Here is a 14,150-nt window from a genome sequence, read left to right as displayed (position 1 = left end):
AAACACAAGAAAATATGGAGATTTATCTTTCTCCTATCTCTTTCACCTCATACCTCAACTTTCCTTATTTACATTATTTCTGTAATATTATATTACTGTCCAGATTTACAGCTAAGCCTTTGTTGAATAACCATCATTTTCACAGCTTCATTCTTTCCTATTCATTTTAGTCTCTTCTATAGGAAGACCAATTACACCTTCCAAATCTTTTTTAAAAATTTTCTAAATGTTTATTTATGTTTGAGAGAGAGAGAGAGAGAGAAAGAAAGAGAGACAGTGTGCAAGCAGGGGAGGGGCTGAGACAGACGAAGACAGAATCTGAAGCAGGCCCCAGGCTCTGAGCTGTCAGCACAGAGTCCAATGTGAGGCTTGAACCCATGAGCTCTGAGATCATGACCTGAGCCAAAGTTGGATGCTCAACCAACTGAGCCACCCAGGCTCCCCATAACATATTCTCTGTAATTATTTTTGTCTTAGTTTTAAAAACTCTTTTTGTGTAATTTCCCCACAGAAGGTCCATCAAGTCCCTGTGATTTCAGTCATGCCTATCCCATTTATGTTTTTCCTAAGGTTTTCTTCCCCCTGTAATGTTTTTATTTTCTCTTCCATTTCTAGTCTGTTATGCCATTTTGCTTTTCAACAGATTCTGTTATCTTTCAATCTCTTCCTTGACTCCCTTGTTTAACAGATAGCATTATGTCTTTGGAAATTATAAAAAGAACCATCTGTCTCAATTCTTCTCTTTTTCTTTTCATCCGTTCAATAAGTATTTATTGAGCACCCGCTATGTGCCTGGGATATATCAGGAAACCAAACGATACTTGCCCTTGTGCGGCTTTTGTCTAACAGGAGGCGACAGAGTCACCTTTATGAACAACATAAATTAGTAAGTTACATATTAAAAGATACAAAGTGTAATTAAAAAAAAACAAAAAAGGGTGATTGGGAGCATGGGAGAGTTACAATTCTGGCGGAAGGTCATGAGAGTAGTTTCACTAGGTAAGTGACATCTGAGCAGAGCCTTTAAAGGAGGTGAAGGGTTAGCAATGTGTAAGGAACAGTGGTGTAAAGGCCTTAGTACAGAAGCTGCCTCGGATGTTCAAGGAGCAATTCAAGGGTAGATGACACAGAGTGAATGAGGCGGGGAGTAGGAGGAAATAAGCCTAGAGAGTTAATGCGGACTTACAGGCTGCTGTCATACCTGGCTTCCACTCGCATGGAAATGGGAAGCCACTGCAGAGTTTGAAGCAGGCCTGTCTTGTGTACTTTTCACTCACCTGTAGATGGGAATGTAAAGCAACTAGATGGATCTTCTAGGTCTCCTGTATGTAATGTGACCGGCTCTCTGGAAGCATAAGAATGGTCATGCAGACATTCCAATTCACAAATACAGTACTAAGATTTATGGACAGAAGCAAGCCAATGCACACAAAAGTGACAGGCTAAAATACAAGCTAAGGATGGCAGTTATGACCCTAAATTGCAGAAATCAAAAAATATCAGGGAGATCCCAAGTTGCATTATTGTTAATCGTTCAGGGCCCATGACCATTTTGCAGAATGAAAATATAATAATATTGGTTAGAAAATTCATTTTTATAATAGCTATAAACCCAAAGTATTTCTCTCATAGATTCTAAGAGGCACAATCTTTATAACTTATTTTAAAATGAAAAAAAAAAAGACAAAAAAAAGGAACCTCTCTTAGCAATAGTCGTATCACTTTACAAAACTATTAGACTTACTTAAATCAACAGGTTGAAATAAACCACACTGTTCTCTGTGGTTTGGGTGATGGCACGAGGATACCATGGGAGCGGTTCCCTTGCAGGGGGTGTGTGATGCCCACACTGTCTTAATTATGACACTAACATCAGCATCTGCTTTGAAATCTCAGTCTCTCGCAAATGAGCAGTGGAGTTTCCCAGAGGATCCACAAGATCTGATACCACAACAGATTAAATGCCACTGCAGATATAAGAATCAGCTATCTTCTGTGAAGTCACATGTTAAATTGTAAAAGAATGCCTTCTCAACAATTTGTTTGAAAAAGTTATTTTTCATAATAAAATGCTATTAGGTGAACATGTGATACACACTGTTGTTTCTAAAGGTATATCAAAATGTTTTCTATTTTTAAAATGCTAATATGAAAACTTATTTTCCAATACTTAGAATAGCAATAAACAAAAGTTCGCAGGAATCGTCAATATTTGTGACTAAAAGGGGTCCTGAGACCAAAAAGTTTGAGGATAGCTCTATTAGGAGAAAAGCCCTAGAAAGGGAAGCCATGGATAGTCTTAATTATCAGGGCAAAGAGTGTTTTTGCTGCAGGAGGCAGTGGGGGAGCCTTTGAAGGTTCTGGGGCTTGGGGAAGGTCATACTCTGAGGTGTGCTTCAGGCAGATCAATTTGAAATTAATATATAGAAGTGACTGGAATGTTTTTGAGACTGGAGTTTAAAAATACCCACACTCAATGCTGTCAAGACCACTGCAATAGTCTATAAGAAAGGTAAAAAGGCCTAGAGCAGTGTGGCAGGCTGTATAATGGCTGCCAAAAATATCTGCTATGAGTGTTGCCTTATGTGATGTGATTTGATGAAATCAAAGATCCTGAGATGGAGAGATTATTCTGGGTTTCTTAGGAGGGGGGCTAACTGCCATCCCAAAGGTCTGTAAAAAGGAGGCAGGGGGGATTTCATGTGAAAGAGAGAAGACGATGTGGCAATCTCAGCAGAGAGGTTTGAAGATGCTATGCTCTGCTGCTATCTGAAGATGAAGGGAGAAGCCACAAGCCAGAGTGCAAGGAACAAAGCTCTAGAAGCTGGAAAAAAGTAAGGAAATGGATTAACCCCAAGGGCTTCTGGAGGGAGTGTGGACCTGCCAACATCCTGACTCCACCTGGTGGAACTGATTTGGGACTTCGGGCCTCCTTGGAAATGTAAGAGAGATCAATTTGTGTCATTTTAAGCAACTAATTTTGTTACAGCAGGCATAGGAGATTAACACAGGCCGTTCCAGAGGATGTACAAAGAAGAAAATGGATTTGAGAACTGTTTTAGAGGCAAAATTAGTAAGATTTGGTGACTAGAGAAACGCGACAAAGAAGAAAGAAGAATCAAAGAGAACTTTCGGGTTAAGCAGAGGTGCCCTGGAAAGCAGGGGGCCATTTACAGAAACAAGATGAGCTGGAGGGGAATGGTTTTGTGGAATGACCGCCTTTGTTTTACTTTGGTCACTGTGATCTTCAGGTCATTATGTTTCATCTCCTGAAACATCCACATGGAGATGTGTAAAAAGGAGCTGGATGTTCTGAAGCCTCTATTGGGAACCTTCCTTAGGGCATAATGTTGCTCATTAAGTTATAATAATACAACAAAATAAGAAAAGTCAATTGTCCACAAACTTCTGAGAAATGTGGCTCTCAGAATAATTCGAGCACAAATCCACACACCAGAGTTGTTCGTTTCTTTAATTTTTTTAAATTCTGTTTTGGGTATATGGACCATATTGATTTAGCTTAAAAGGTTGCAGAAGTTTCTAAATGAAGAAACATTGCTGTAAGATGCCGAGTCAAGCAAAGGTTCTGCAGTTACAGTGAAATGTTGTAGTAAAACAGCAACTGTGGTATTCTTTGTTTGTGAGTTTCCAAAATGGCCAGTGTGCTGAAGTACAGTATAGAGCATTCAAATGCATTTTTAATTTTCTAGTATGCTTCATGCTTTTCAGAACTTCTGTTAAATATCTGAAAACCTCTTCTTCTTCTATTAAATATTCGAACACAGGTAGGGGCTAGGTCCATCTTTTCCTCTCCAATCTCTCTCTTCACGAACACATCATTGCTGAAGGAAATAGACTTTCCTGGTCATGGAAAAACTATAGTGGAGCTTGATGCATCTCAGGGGAGCGGCCCTTCTGTGCCCTGTGCCTAGCACAGGGCCCTTTCCCAGGAGCTCAGTGCAGGTACACAGAGGCCGAACACGGAGGTGGTCACACACCTGAGCTCAGGAGCCAGCTAGACCTGAGTTCAAATCTGGCTCCACTGTTTACAAGCTGTATGACCCTGGAAAGCTGCTTAAACAGTGTGAGTCTTCATTTCTAACCCACACATGGATGTAAGATCAGGTTAGATAGACTGTGCTTCGGATTCTGTGTCTTCCTCTCTCTCTGCTCCTCCCCTGCCCATGCTCTCTCTCAAAAATAAATAAACATTAAAAAAATATTAGGCTATACAGACTAAATGAAATATCTATGGCATCCAGAAAATTTAAAAATAAAAATATGTAAAATAAAAAATGTAAAAATAAAAATATTGTTAATAGGTGTTACGTAGTGTCACATACATAGGTGAGAAGAAAATCAAAATTTGTTTTGATAAAGATATATTTATTTATTATTTTTTTTTAAATTTTTTTTTTCAACATTTATTTATTTTTTGGGACAGAGAGAGACAGAGCATGAACGGGGGAGGGGCAGAGAGAGAGGGAGACACAGAATCGGAAACAGGCTCCAGGCTCCGAGCCATCAGCCCAGAGCCGGACGCGGGGCTCGAATTCTCGGACCGCGAGATCGTGACCTGGCTGAAGTCGGACGCTTAACCAACTGTGCCACCCAGGCGCCCCCATAAAGATATATTTAAAAAGTTCATTGTTGATCAAGCAGTAGGGACAGTAAGAAAATATTTTTAATACTGCCTTAATTCACTCATTACACAAAACTTTACTGAAAGGCTACTGTGGGTCAGGCAATATGGCTGACGCTGAAGATACAGCAATGAATAAGCCTCTGCCTAACTGAATTTGAACAGAATTCTTTTTCTTATTCTGAGGATATAAAAAAAGGCTCTGATTCCTCTTATTTTTTTTTAGGTGGTGAAAATAGAAAAGATAAAAGTTTTTCTTTTCCATGCAGTCAGTCAATAAACAGATCTTATCATTGTAAGCCCACGTTTGTCTGGCTTGCCCACTGTTGCATTCTAAGGACCCAGTGTGGAGTATGACACTTCACGGACAGTTAACAATCTGCTGAATTAATGAATAAACAGTAGTAATGAGGACATCAGGACATTCAGGCATTGCTAAGATCATTTCTTACCTGCTAAGAGTTTCACTGGATTTGCTACCTTCGGTGGAGTCCCTTAACGAGTTGTTGCTTCTGTTGGCAGAAGGATGGGAGAAATGAAAGACTACACAGTGTTATTTTTACTTAATGATAAAACAACACTGTTTGAACATTGCTTTTACACCAACGCTGATTCAAAGGTGAGACTAGGGCTAATGGCTCTTCCAGGTGGAGAAACAGTGTGAAGAAAAGCTTGGAGATGAAAAGGAGTGAACTCCTCTTGGACCCAGTAGTCTGTTCCGGTTAGAGCACACTACGGGAGTAACCGGGCTGGTGACAAGTTAGGGACCTCCTTCAACCTCAGACTAAGGAACCAGGTACCTAATCAGCAGGCAGTGAGGAGCTCATGAAAACCTGCGGGCAATGGCCTCTGTGTTTTACCTGAATTAACAAATTAACATTAGCCTTTTTTTCCTTTTTGGTTAAAGTCAGTTCTCAGAAGTTGTCTCTGTTAAGGGGTTATGGATTTAATTTCTTTATGCTCTTTTTAAGATTTCATTTAAAAATTCAGCTATTCAATTACTGAGGAAAATAGGATTGTTTTCCGTGAGGTTCTTATAATCCTGTACTGAGATTGTTAGCATCTCCTTCTGGACTACCTTCCTCTCAAAAGTTATGTAAGCCATTGTAAATGAGTGTAAATGTAGAAAAATCTTCCATTTTTGGTATGGCATACCTATAAATATCTTAATATGGGTAAACAGTAGCAAAATTTAAAATAAGCAAAAAAAATCGTATTGATTTTGAGAAAGTACATTGCACTGAAATCCACTTTAGTTTCAGTTAAACAATGTAAACAGCTTTCCTTCAATGAACCCCAAATGCCCCTAAATTCCCATGTAAACTGTCCAGACTTCCCAAATTACCTGGAAACATAAAAAATTCTCAGACAATTAATTAGATTCAGAATCTCAGATTCTTCTTACCTCTGGCATATCTCTGATCTCAGGCTTGATTCAGTAATGCAATCTCTTACTCTATCATCTCTGTACAGATAAATATAACTTTCAGTGAATTATACAAAGAACAATTTCCTGATTCCATCTATTTTTAGAATAATCAACTGCTCCTATGTATTTAACTCTTCTTTAAAGTGTAAAAGTAGATCTTAGGCCTCCAAGCAAATTTTGCAGAAGGCTGTCCCTGGAGTTCAACCCAGAAATATTTTCTGTTCCATGGACTCCCAAAAGCTTTAGGCTGAGTTTAGGCTTTGGTGACAAGGTTATTTGTAAGATTATACCAAATTAACATACATTCTTTAAAGGCAGGTACCAAATATATTCATGTTCAATATAGTCCAAAATAGTTCAAGCCCATAATTAATGGCTAAAGTGATGAAATCATCTCCTCAGGGAGATCATGGTAATCTTTGTGGACTGATTGGTGTGGGGAGCCAGGGGGTCTAACTTTCACTTTTGGCTTTGCTTCTTTGCTTTATAGGAGAAGGCAACTCAGTCTATGCCTAAATTTACTCATCTGTCAAATGAGAACCAAGGACTTTCCTATTAGATTATACCTTGAGAGTCATGTAGTTTTCAAGGTTCTAGTTTAGCTCCACCATCGAAATTGTGCGGCTGCAGGCAAGTCAAAATTTTGAAACTTATGTTTATCTCATCTGTAAAATGGGATAAATAAATCCTGCTCTGTCTTAGCTCAAACGGTTGTGATAATCAAATAAGATTATGGGTGTGAGGGGTACTTGGGTGGCTCAGTAGGTTAAGCACCTGACTCTTGATTTTGACTCAGGCCATGATCTCATGGTTCGTGGGTTCGGTTCATGGGCTTGGGCCCCGCATCGGGCTCCGTATGGACAGTGTAGAGCCTGCTTGGGATTCTCTGTCTCCTCTCTCTGCCCCTTCCCCACTCTCTCTCGAGTGAGAGAGATTCAGTAATGCAATCTCTTCCTCTATCATCTCTGTATAGATAAATATAAGTCTCAGTTAATTATACAAAGAACAATTTCCAGATTCCATGTATTTTTAAATGCGTGCTCTCTCTCCCTCAATATAAAAATTAAAGAAAGATTTAAAAAGCAATCTTAGATGTGAAATCTGTTGGGAACTATACATTATTATATGACTGTAACTTTGGGTAACACCTTGCTTTGACAGCTTATGAGCAGAATAATGGCATTATTTACTCTTGATATCAAGTTGTTTTACTTTTGCTTAGCTTCTCCACTTTCATACTGTTTCCCCTGGTAACGTCAGATATTCTTCAAAGTTGTTTAAACATCAACCTCCCACAGAGTATCATGTAGACAACTAATGGCAAACCGCTGGTGACAGCAGCTCGCCCACTCTGCAGCACACCCAGTCTTACACAGCCACATAGGATGCTCCCAGGGATGGTGTTCTCCCTTCTTCTTCGGGCTTGCCCAGAGGCACAGCTGGCTCCTCGTTGATCACACTTCTCAACTCTTGGAGAAGCTGTTTCAGGTCCCTCGTTGGATCTTCCTTCAACGTGTTAGGTTTCAAAGAATGCTGCATTAACACAATTTACAAAACAAACACCCTGGTTTTTATTTTTAGAGTTGTATGTTATTTCCTATTATATAATTCAGCTGGTAAATAGAAATTTTGGAGGAAAAGAAGGAAAAACAAAAATCACCTGTAATCTTACTACTCAGGGATAATCAGTACTAACCAATCAATAATCAACACAGTGCTATATCTAATTTATAAATGTGTATACACTTATTTACATATATATTTAAATTAAAATATACACACATACACACATAGAATCACACTATACACATCTATCTTTAAATCATTTTTTAAAAATTTTAATAATGTAGTATGAAGTCATTAAATATTTACAACTATATCCAGGCAAAATAATTCCAATACTTTGTTTACGGTTGAACTAATTTTATAAAACTACAGAATTTTAAAAGTAAGGAATTCTAGGCGTGCCTGGATGGCTCAGTCAGTTGAGTGTCAGATTTCAGCTCAGGTCATGATCTCACAGTTCCTGAGTTTGAGCCCTGCTTTGGGCTCTGTGCTGACAGCTCAGAGCCTGGAGCTTGCTTCAGATTCTGTGTCTCCCTCTTTGTCTCTGTCCCTCCCCTGCTCACACTCCGCCTGTCTTTCTCTAAAAAGTAAATAAACGTTAAAAAAAATAAAAGTAAGGAATTCTTTAGAGATGAATTAATTTACTCCCCCATTTTACTGATGAGGAAAGAGACATTCAATATTTTCAAACTGTGTTAGTCAGTATTTGAGAATAAGTTTTAAAAGGATTTTCAGATTGGGTGCCTGGGGGGTTCAGTCCATTAAGCGTCTGACTTCGGCTCAGGTCATGATCTCGTGGTCTGTGAGTTTGAGCCCCACATCCAGCTCTGTGCTGACAGCTCAGAGCCTGGAGCCTGCTTTGGATTCTGTGTCTCCCTCCCCTGCTCCCTCGCGCTCTCTCTCTCTCTCTCTCTCAAATAAATAAACATTAAAAATTTTTTTAAATAAAATATTTTCAGATATACAAGTATTTGCTGATGAATATTTATACTACAATAAAACTTACAGATGTTCCCAAAAGGCACCTCAAAAGGGGAAACCAAATGATAGTCAGAAGTTGCACTGGTGAGCAGGTGGTCTTAGTACGAGGACATTTGTGGCTAGAAAATCATCAATCATCAAACTATTTTTTTAACTTTATTTATTTATTTTGAGAGAGACAGAGACAACACAAGCTGGGGAGGGGCAGAGAGAGAGAGGAGAGAGAGAATCTCAAGCTCCCCCCATGGGGCTTGATCCCATGGGCTTGATTCCATGAACCATGAGATCATGACCTGAGCTGAAACCAAGAGTTGGACGCTTAACCGACTGAGCCATCCAGCACCCCCATCATCAAGTTATAAAGCTGGAGGTGTCTATCTCAATGTAGAGTTAAACCTGCCATACACATTGGTTGCTGAATGAACACCAGCTTTGCTTGTCTAGAGTCCACGCCAAACGAGTGTTAATGTTACTGATATAACCCTCCCATCCCCTCCTCGTCCTAACCCCGCTGACAAACCACATATAACATTTAGCTGAAGATGTCAAGAGTTCTGACTAACTGAATGGTGTTAAGTATGGTCTTTCCAGTTTATTGATGGTGACCTTACCTGGAAATTACCGTGAGTTCAGAGTTTCATAAATCAGACTCAATTTAATGATTAAATTTGTCTCCATTAATTTAAAATACATATAAATGTGGACCAATTTTTAATAGCCTTAATTTTTAGAGCAGTTTTAGGTTCACAGCAAAATTGAGTGGAAGGTACAGAGATTTCCCATATATATCCCTGATTACATAGGTGCTAAACCAGTTTCTCATAATATGAATAAAAGCTTTTGTCTCTAAGCAGATGATCCAATTTTACCAAATACTGGCTTTGTCTTGTCCTAGCCCTGTTGGACATAATGTCTGTTATGGAATAAAACTTCAAAAACTTTATAAGGAAAACCTTATCCTATTGCAATCTTCAGTCACCATAGTTCTTACCTTAAAATCTCAGTGTAGCACCTGGACTTTCATTCATATCATCTGCCCATTAGGAAGTTTATTTAAGAAGTTTAGTAATTATTAAAAATGTTCAGGCCTTGACATTTATTATAAGTGATAGTATAATAGCCTACAAACATATAAATATGGCTTTTTTTCACCCTGAGATCAGGGCACTTGTTTCTTTGAGGGTGACTGGTGCTTTATAAGACAGAAAAGTTTGAAAAAAATTCAATTCCAACATTCACTTAGCAATTGATCATAATCAGTCCTATGACATTTTCTTATTATGACTTCATCCTAATACTTTTAAGAGCTTTTGAAATGTGTGTTGCTCCTCTAATTAAAATGTAAGCTGCTTTACAGAAGCAAGGACTGGGTTTGATCATCACTCTTTACATACTCCATTACAAATAAGCTATACTTGGCTTGTGTATGAAATCACAAAACTATCAAGGTTGGAGGGGTCTTAAAGATCATTTGGGCTTAGTCCAATCTCCAAACAGTACAGTCCAATCTCTCCTAGCAGTACACTTATCTGGCCTTTGCATGATCACCAAACACCAAGGAAGGCAGTTTAATTTTTATATACCTTTAATCCTTTGAGAGAAAGGCTTATTAAACTGAATCTCCTCCATACTCCTATACCGGTCATCATATTACCCCTCAGGCCATACAGAACAAGTCAAACGTAACCCTCAAGAAATGGACACTTATTTTGTCACTCCAGCCTCCACTCCCCTACCTCCACTTTCTAACACACACTGCAGGCTAAATCTCCTCAAGCCGTCTACTCTTTTCATAAGGCATGGGCTCACAATTTCTCACCACTCTGGTTCTATCTCTTTGGACAGACTCTGCTTGATCGGTGAGTCTCTTAAACAACCATGCCCAAAAAATGAAATCTAGAATTCAGGGAGCGTCCAGAGCAGTGTGGAGAAGAGCTGTCCCCCTCTGGGATCTGGATGCTATCATTAAAACCTTGTTTGACTGCCACGTAATACTGTGGACTCAGACTGAGCAGGGAGTCAACTGAGGTTCCCTAGGTCTTTTCCACATGCTATTGATAAGCCCCATCTTCCATATGCTATACTTTGTATTTCTGTGTATTTCTTACCAAGTTCTAGACTACATTTATTCTTTTAAAAAAATTTTTTTAATGTTTGTTTATTTTTGAGACAGAGAGAGACAGAGTGCGAGTGGGGTAGGGGCAGAAAGAGAGGGGGAGACACAGAATCCCAAGCAGACTCCAGGCTCTGAGCTGTCAGTACACAGCCCGATGTGGGGCTCAAACCCATGAACTGCAAGATCATGACCTGAGCTGAATTCAGACCCCCAATTGACTGAGCCACCCAGGCACCCCTAGATGACATTTATTCTAGTGAAACTTTCTCTTCCTAGACTTAGATCCTCATTCCAAACTGTCAAGATAAATAAGTAGAAGCAACATTTATCTAGTGCTTGCCAGACACCAGACACTCTATATATTATCTCATTTGAACTTCAATTTTCAAACCACCCAATAAGGTAGAAATAATCACTTCCCTTTTAGAAGTGAGACAACTCAGGCACAGAGAGGTTAAATAATTTGGTCAAAATTACACGAGGGGTAAATGGCAAAACTGGAATGAAGACTGTCATCTGTCTGACTTCAAAGCCCATGGTCTTTCCACGGTGGCACACTGCCTGGTTCTCACTGGGTATATTCGTTAGGAAATGTGATCAGCATGCTATGAGGTATCCAAATTTAGGATCACAAAATTACAGAATATGGGCACAGAGTAAATAACATAGTTGAGCAGCTGGCCTCAACATAATTACAGTCTGGTTATTACTGAAAGTAGTTCACAAATCACATGAGGGAAATTACCCCAAACTCAGAGGCATTAAACAAAGATTGATTTATAAGTTAAATGCACCCTGGGAATCTTTAAAACTACTCAAGAGATATTAACACAAAAGCCAGTACCATTTCCTAACCCATTCTTGAGGTGACAGGGAATAGACAGTGTGATACAGTGGAAAAGAGCACAGGCTTTTGCCTCTACCATTCTTCCACTATGTGTGTGATCTAGGGCAAGTTACCTTCTACATTCAAGAAACTTCGCAGGACACCTACTATGGGCCAGACACTCCATTAAAAAGCTAAAGTAAAATGACAAATGTATCTGGCCCTGTCTGTGGAGACTGTACAGATTAATATGGGAGGCAAACGCATAAACAGATAATTTCATTAACTAGTGGAATGCTTCTTCTCATCTCTATTTCCTCACCTATAAAAAGGAGGAAAATGCCTGTTACTTTACAAGGATGGCATAAGCAATAAGAAGTACTAATGTGTGCATGGTAAGTATCCAAGAAAGGCTGGTTTCCACCTCACTCTCCCCTTAATATGAAAACATATTTTATATGCTCCATATTACTGATCTAGAATCACCAGAAAGGTACTATAACATATAGTTAGTACCAGCCACTAATAAAAGTTATCAGAGTTAGTTGTGCATTCCAGCTACTATGCTCCCCTTGATAGAAGTAGAGATATTACCACTCTTTTTCCTTTATTTTTCTTTCAAATTTCAGGGGAAAAGTTAACATGGTTACTGTCAGAAACTTATCTCCTCTTTGTTTTCAAATAGTTTTATTATTTTCTTAATTAAATTATTTTTAATTTAATTTTTTTAATTTAATTTTTTTTTTAGAGAGAGAGAGAGCATGAGTGAGGGAAAGGGGCAGTGGATGAGAGAGAGAGAGAGAGAGAGAGAGAGAGAGAGAGAGAGAGAGAGAGAGAGAGAGAATCTCAAGCAAGCTCCATGCTCAGCATGGAGCCTGATGTGGGCTCGATCCCACAACCTTGGGATCATGACCTGAGCTGAAATCAAGAGTCGGTTGCTCAACTGACTAAACTACCTAGGTTCCCCCAAAGTAGTTTTTTAAACGGTTTCTTGTAAGGGAGAAACATGTTCAATAGCTTACCTTTTCTTCTGGAGCCCACATAGGGAGGAAAGCATTTACCTTTGTGGTTTTACACAATACTCTCTACGCTGACATTCACAAAACGGTAATATGGTGGCTCTAGAATTGAACCTCCTATACACCTGGAAGAAAATAATTCTTTCTCTCTTTAGACTTCCCAGTAAAATATAAGTGAGCCATGGAAGGAAATATTAGGAATGGGATAAAATGGGATTCTAGAGGCTTGAATTAAATAGCAGAAAATTAAACACTTATACAATGAACAGCCAATAAATAGGGGTAAAAGTGCACAGCCTGAAAGTTACATCTCAGTAAATTTTATAACTACCACTTAAAAACAGTATTTCTTTGTTATAAGTATGTGTTCAAATAAAGTATTGGGTCTATTTTTTAAAAAGTATAATTACTTTTCTATGCAAACAAGATTATTTTCTTTAACAAAAGGAGAAGTGAACTTGACACAATTATAACAAATGTTAACTATTTAACAAATGTTATTTGTTGAGGTGTGTGTGTGTGTGTGTGTGTGTGTGTGTGTGTGTGTGTGGTGGGGGGCAGTGTGTGCACATATGTCCTGCAATATGTAAAAGATTTTGCTACATGCTGAGGCATAGGAACTACCTCCAGATACCACATACATTTAGCTCAAACCAAGGAATCTCAAGGCTGTGCCAAAGGTCCCCTAATGGTTGTGGAACCAAAGCAGACAATATAATTTACCTATAGACACTGTCCTCATGCATCCATAAACTTTAGAGAATTTGGTTCCATTAGGGAATCTTGTGGAGAAAACCTCCAAGAAATATTAAGTGTAAAAAAAAGCAAATTGCAAGCCAATATGTATAGTATTGTATAGTATATGTATAGTATTATTAAAATCGTGTGTGTATTAGTTCACTTTTTGTTGAAGATTTGTTTATAGATTACTACTGTATCAAAATTATAGGAGAGTGGTTACTTCTTAGGGGGGTGGAATAGGGAGGACCACAGAGGTAAGTTACTGGTAAAGCTCTAGTTGTGGGCTGGGCAATGTGTTCAGTTGTATTAAGTATTATTTTAAACAACCAAATAAAGCTATATAGGGTTCAACAATGATAGTGTGTCATAGATCAAGGATTATGACTAAGCCATTCCTATGTACCAATTCTGTGCAAGTTCAGTGTGTGAACCGAAACTTTTCTTTAACACAAACATAAAAGAGGACAGAGAAAGAACATATAAGTTATCTGGGAATTCTTAAACAGCATGACGAGCATGAGATTAGAATCAAACAGACTTGAGTGCTAATACTGGCTCCTCCGTGTACTAGTTGTGGGACCTCAGGAAACTTGACCACTCTGAGTGCCCATTTCCTCAATTTAAAAACAGGGACATTATGATGTTGAGGTATGATCCGTCTATCTCTACTTTTCTGAGGGCTTAACAAGAAAGGATGCTGTATTTTGTCAAATGCCTTTTCTGCATCTATTGAGAGGATCATATGGTTCTTATCCTTTCTTTTATTAATGTGATGTATCATGATTGATTTGCGGATACTGAGCCAGCCCTACAGCCCAGGAATGAATCCC

General features: G+C 38.7%; 1 protein-coding gene across 23 annotated transcripts in view; it reads right to left on the bottom strand.

Annotated features, from left to right (window-relative positions):
- Positions 1 to 14,150, bottom strand: part of CCDC158 (coiled-coil domain containing 158) — a 104,284-nt gene that overhangs the window by 6,036 nt on the left and 84,098 nt on the right. For 20 of the 23 annotated variants that reach the window (XM_045056193.1, XM_045056187.1, XM_045056202.1 and 17 more), the window contains 4 exons: positions 7,444 to 7,604; positions 6,048 to 6,107; positions 5,095 to 5,154; positions 1,278 to 1,345 (listed from right to left, as the gene is read on the bottom strand). In XM_045056193.1, coding sequence (XP_044912128.1) covers positions 1,278 to 1,345; positions 5,095 to 5,154; positions 6,048 to 6,107; positions 7,444 to 7,604 — 349 coding nt within the window. Of the gene's footprint in view, positions 1 to 1,277; positions 1,346 to 5,094; positions 5,155 to 6,047; positions 6,108 to 6,637; positions 6,696 to 6,752; positions 7,037 to 7,443; positions 7,605 to 12,470; positions 12,705 to 14,150 lie in introns of those variants that run through there. The other 3 variants (XR_006596997.1, XM_045056204.1, XM_045056205.1) reach the window with 3 other exon arrangements.

The sequence above is a fragment of the Felis catus genome, chromosome B1, assembly GCF_018350175.1.
Source record: "Felis catus isolate Fca126 chromosome B1, F.catus_Fca126_mat1.0, whole genome shotgun sequence".
NCBI lineage: Eukaryota > Metazoa > Chordata > Mammalia > Carnivora > Felidae > Felis > Felis catus.
This window is presented reverse-complemented; position numbering and strand designations above follow the sequence as displayed.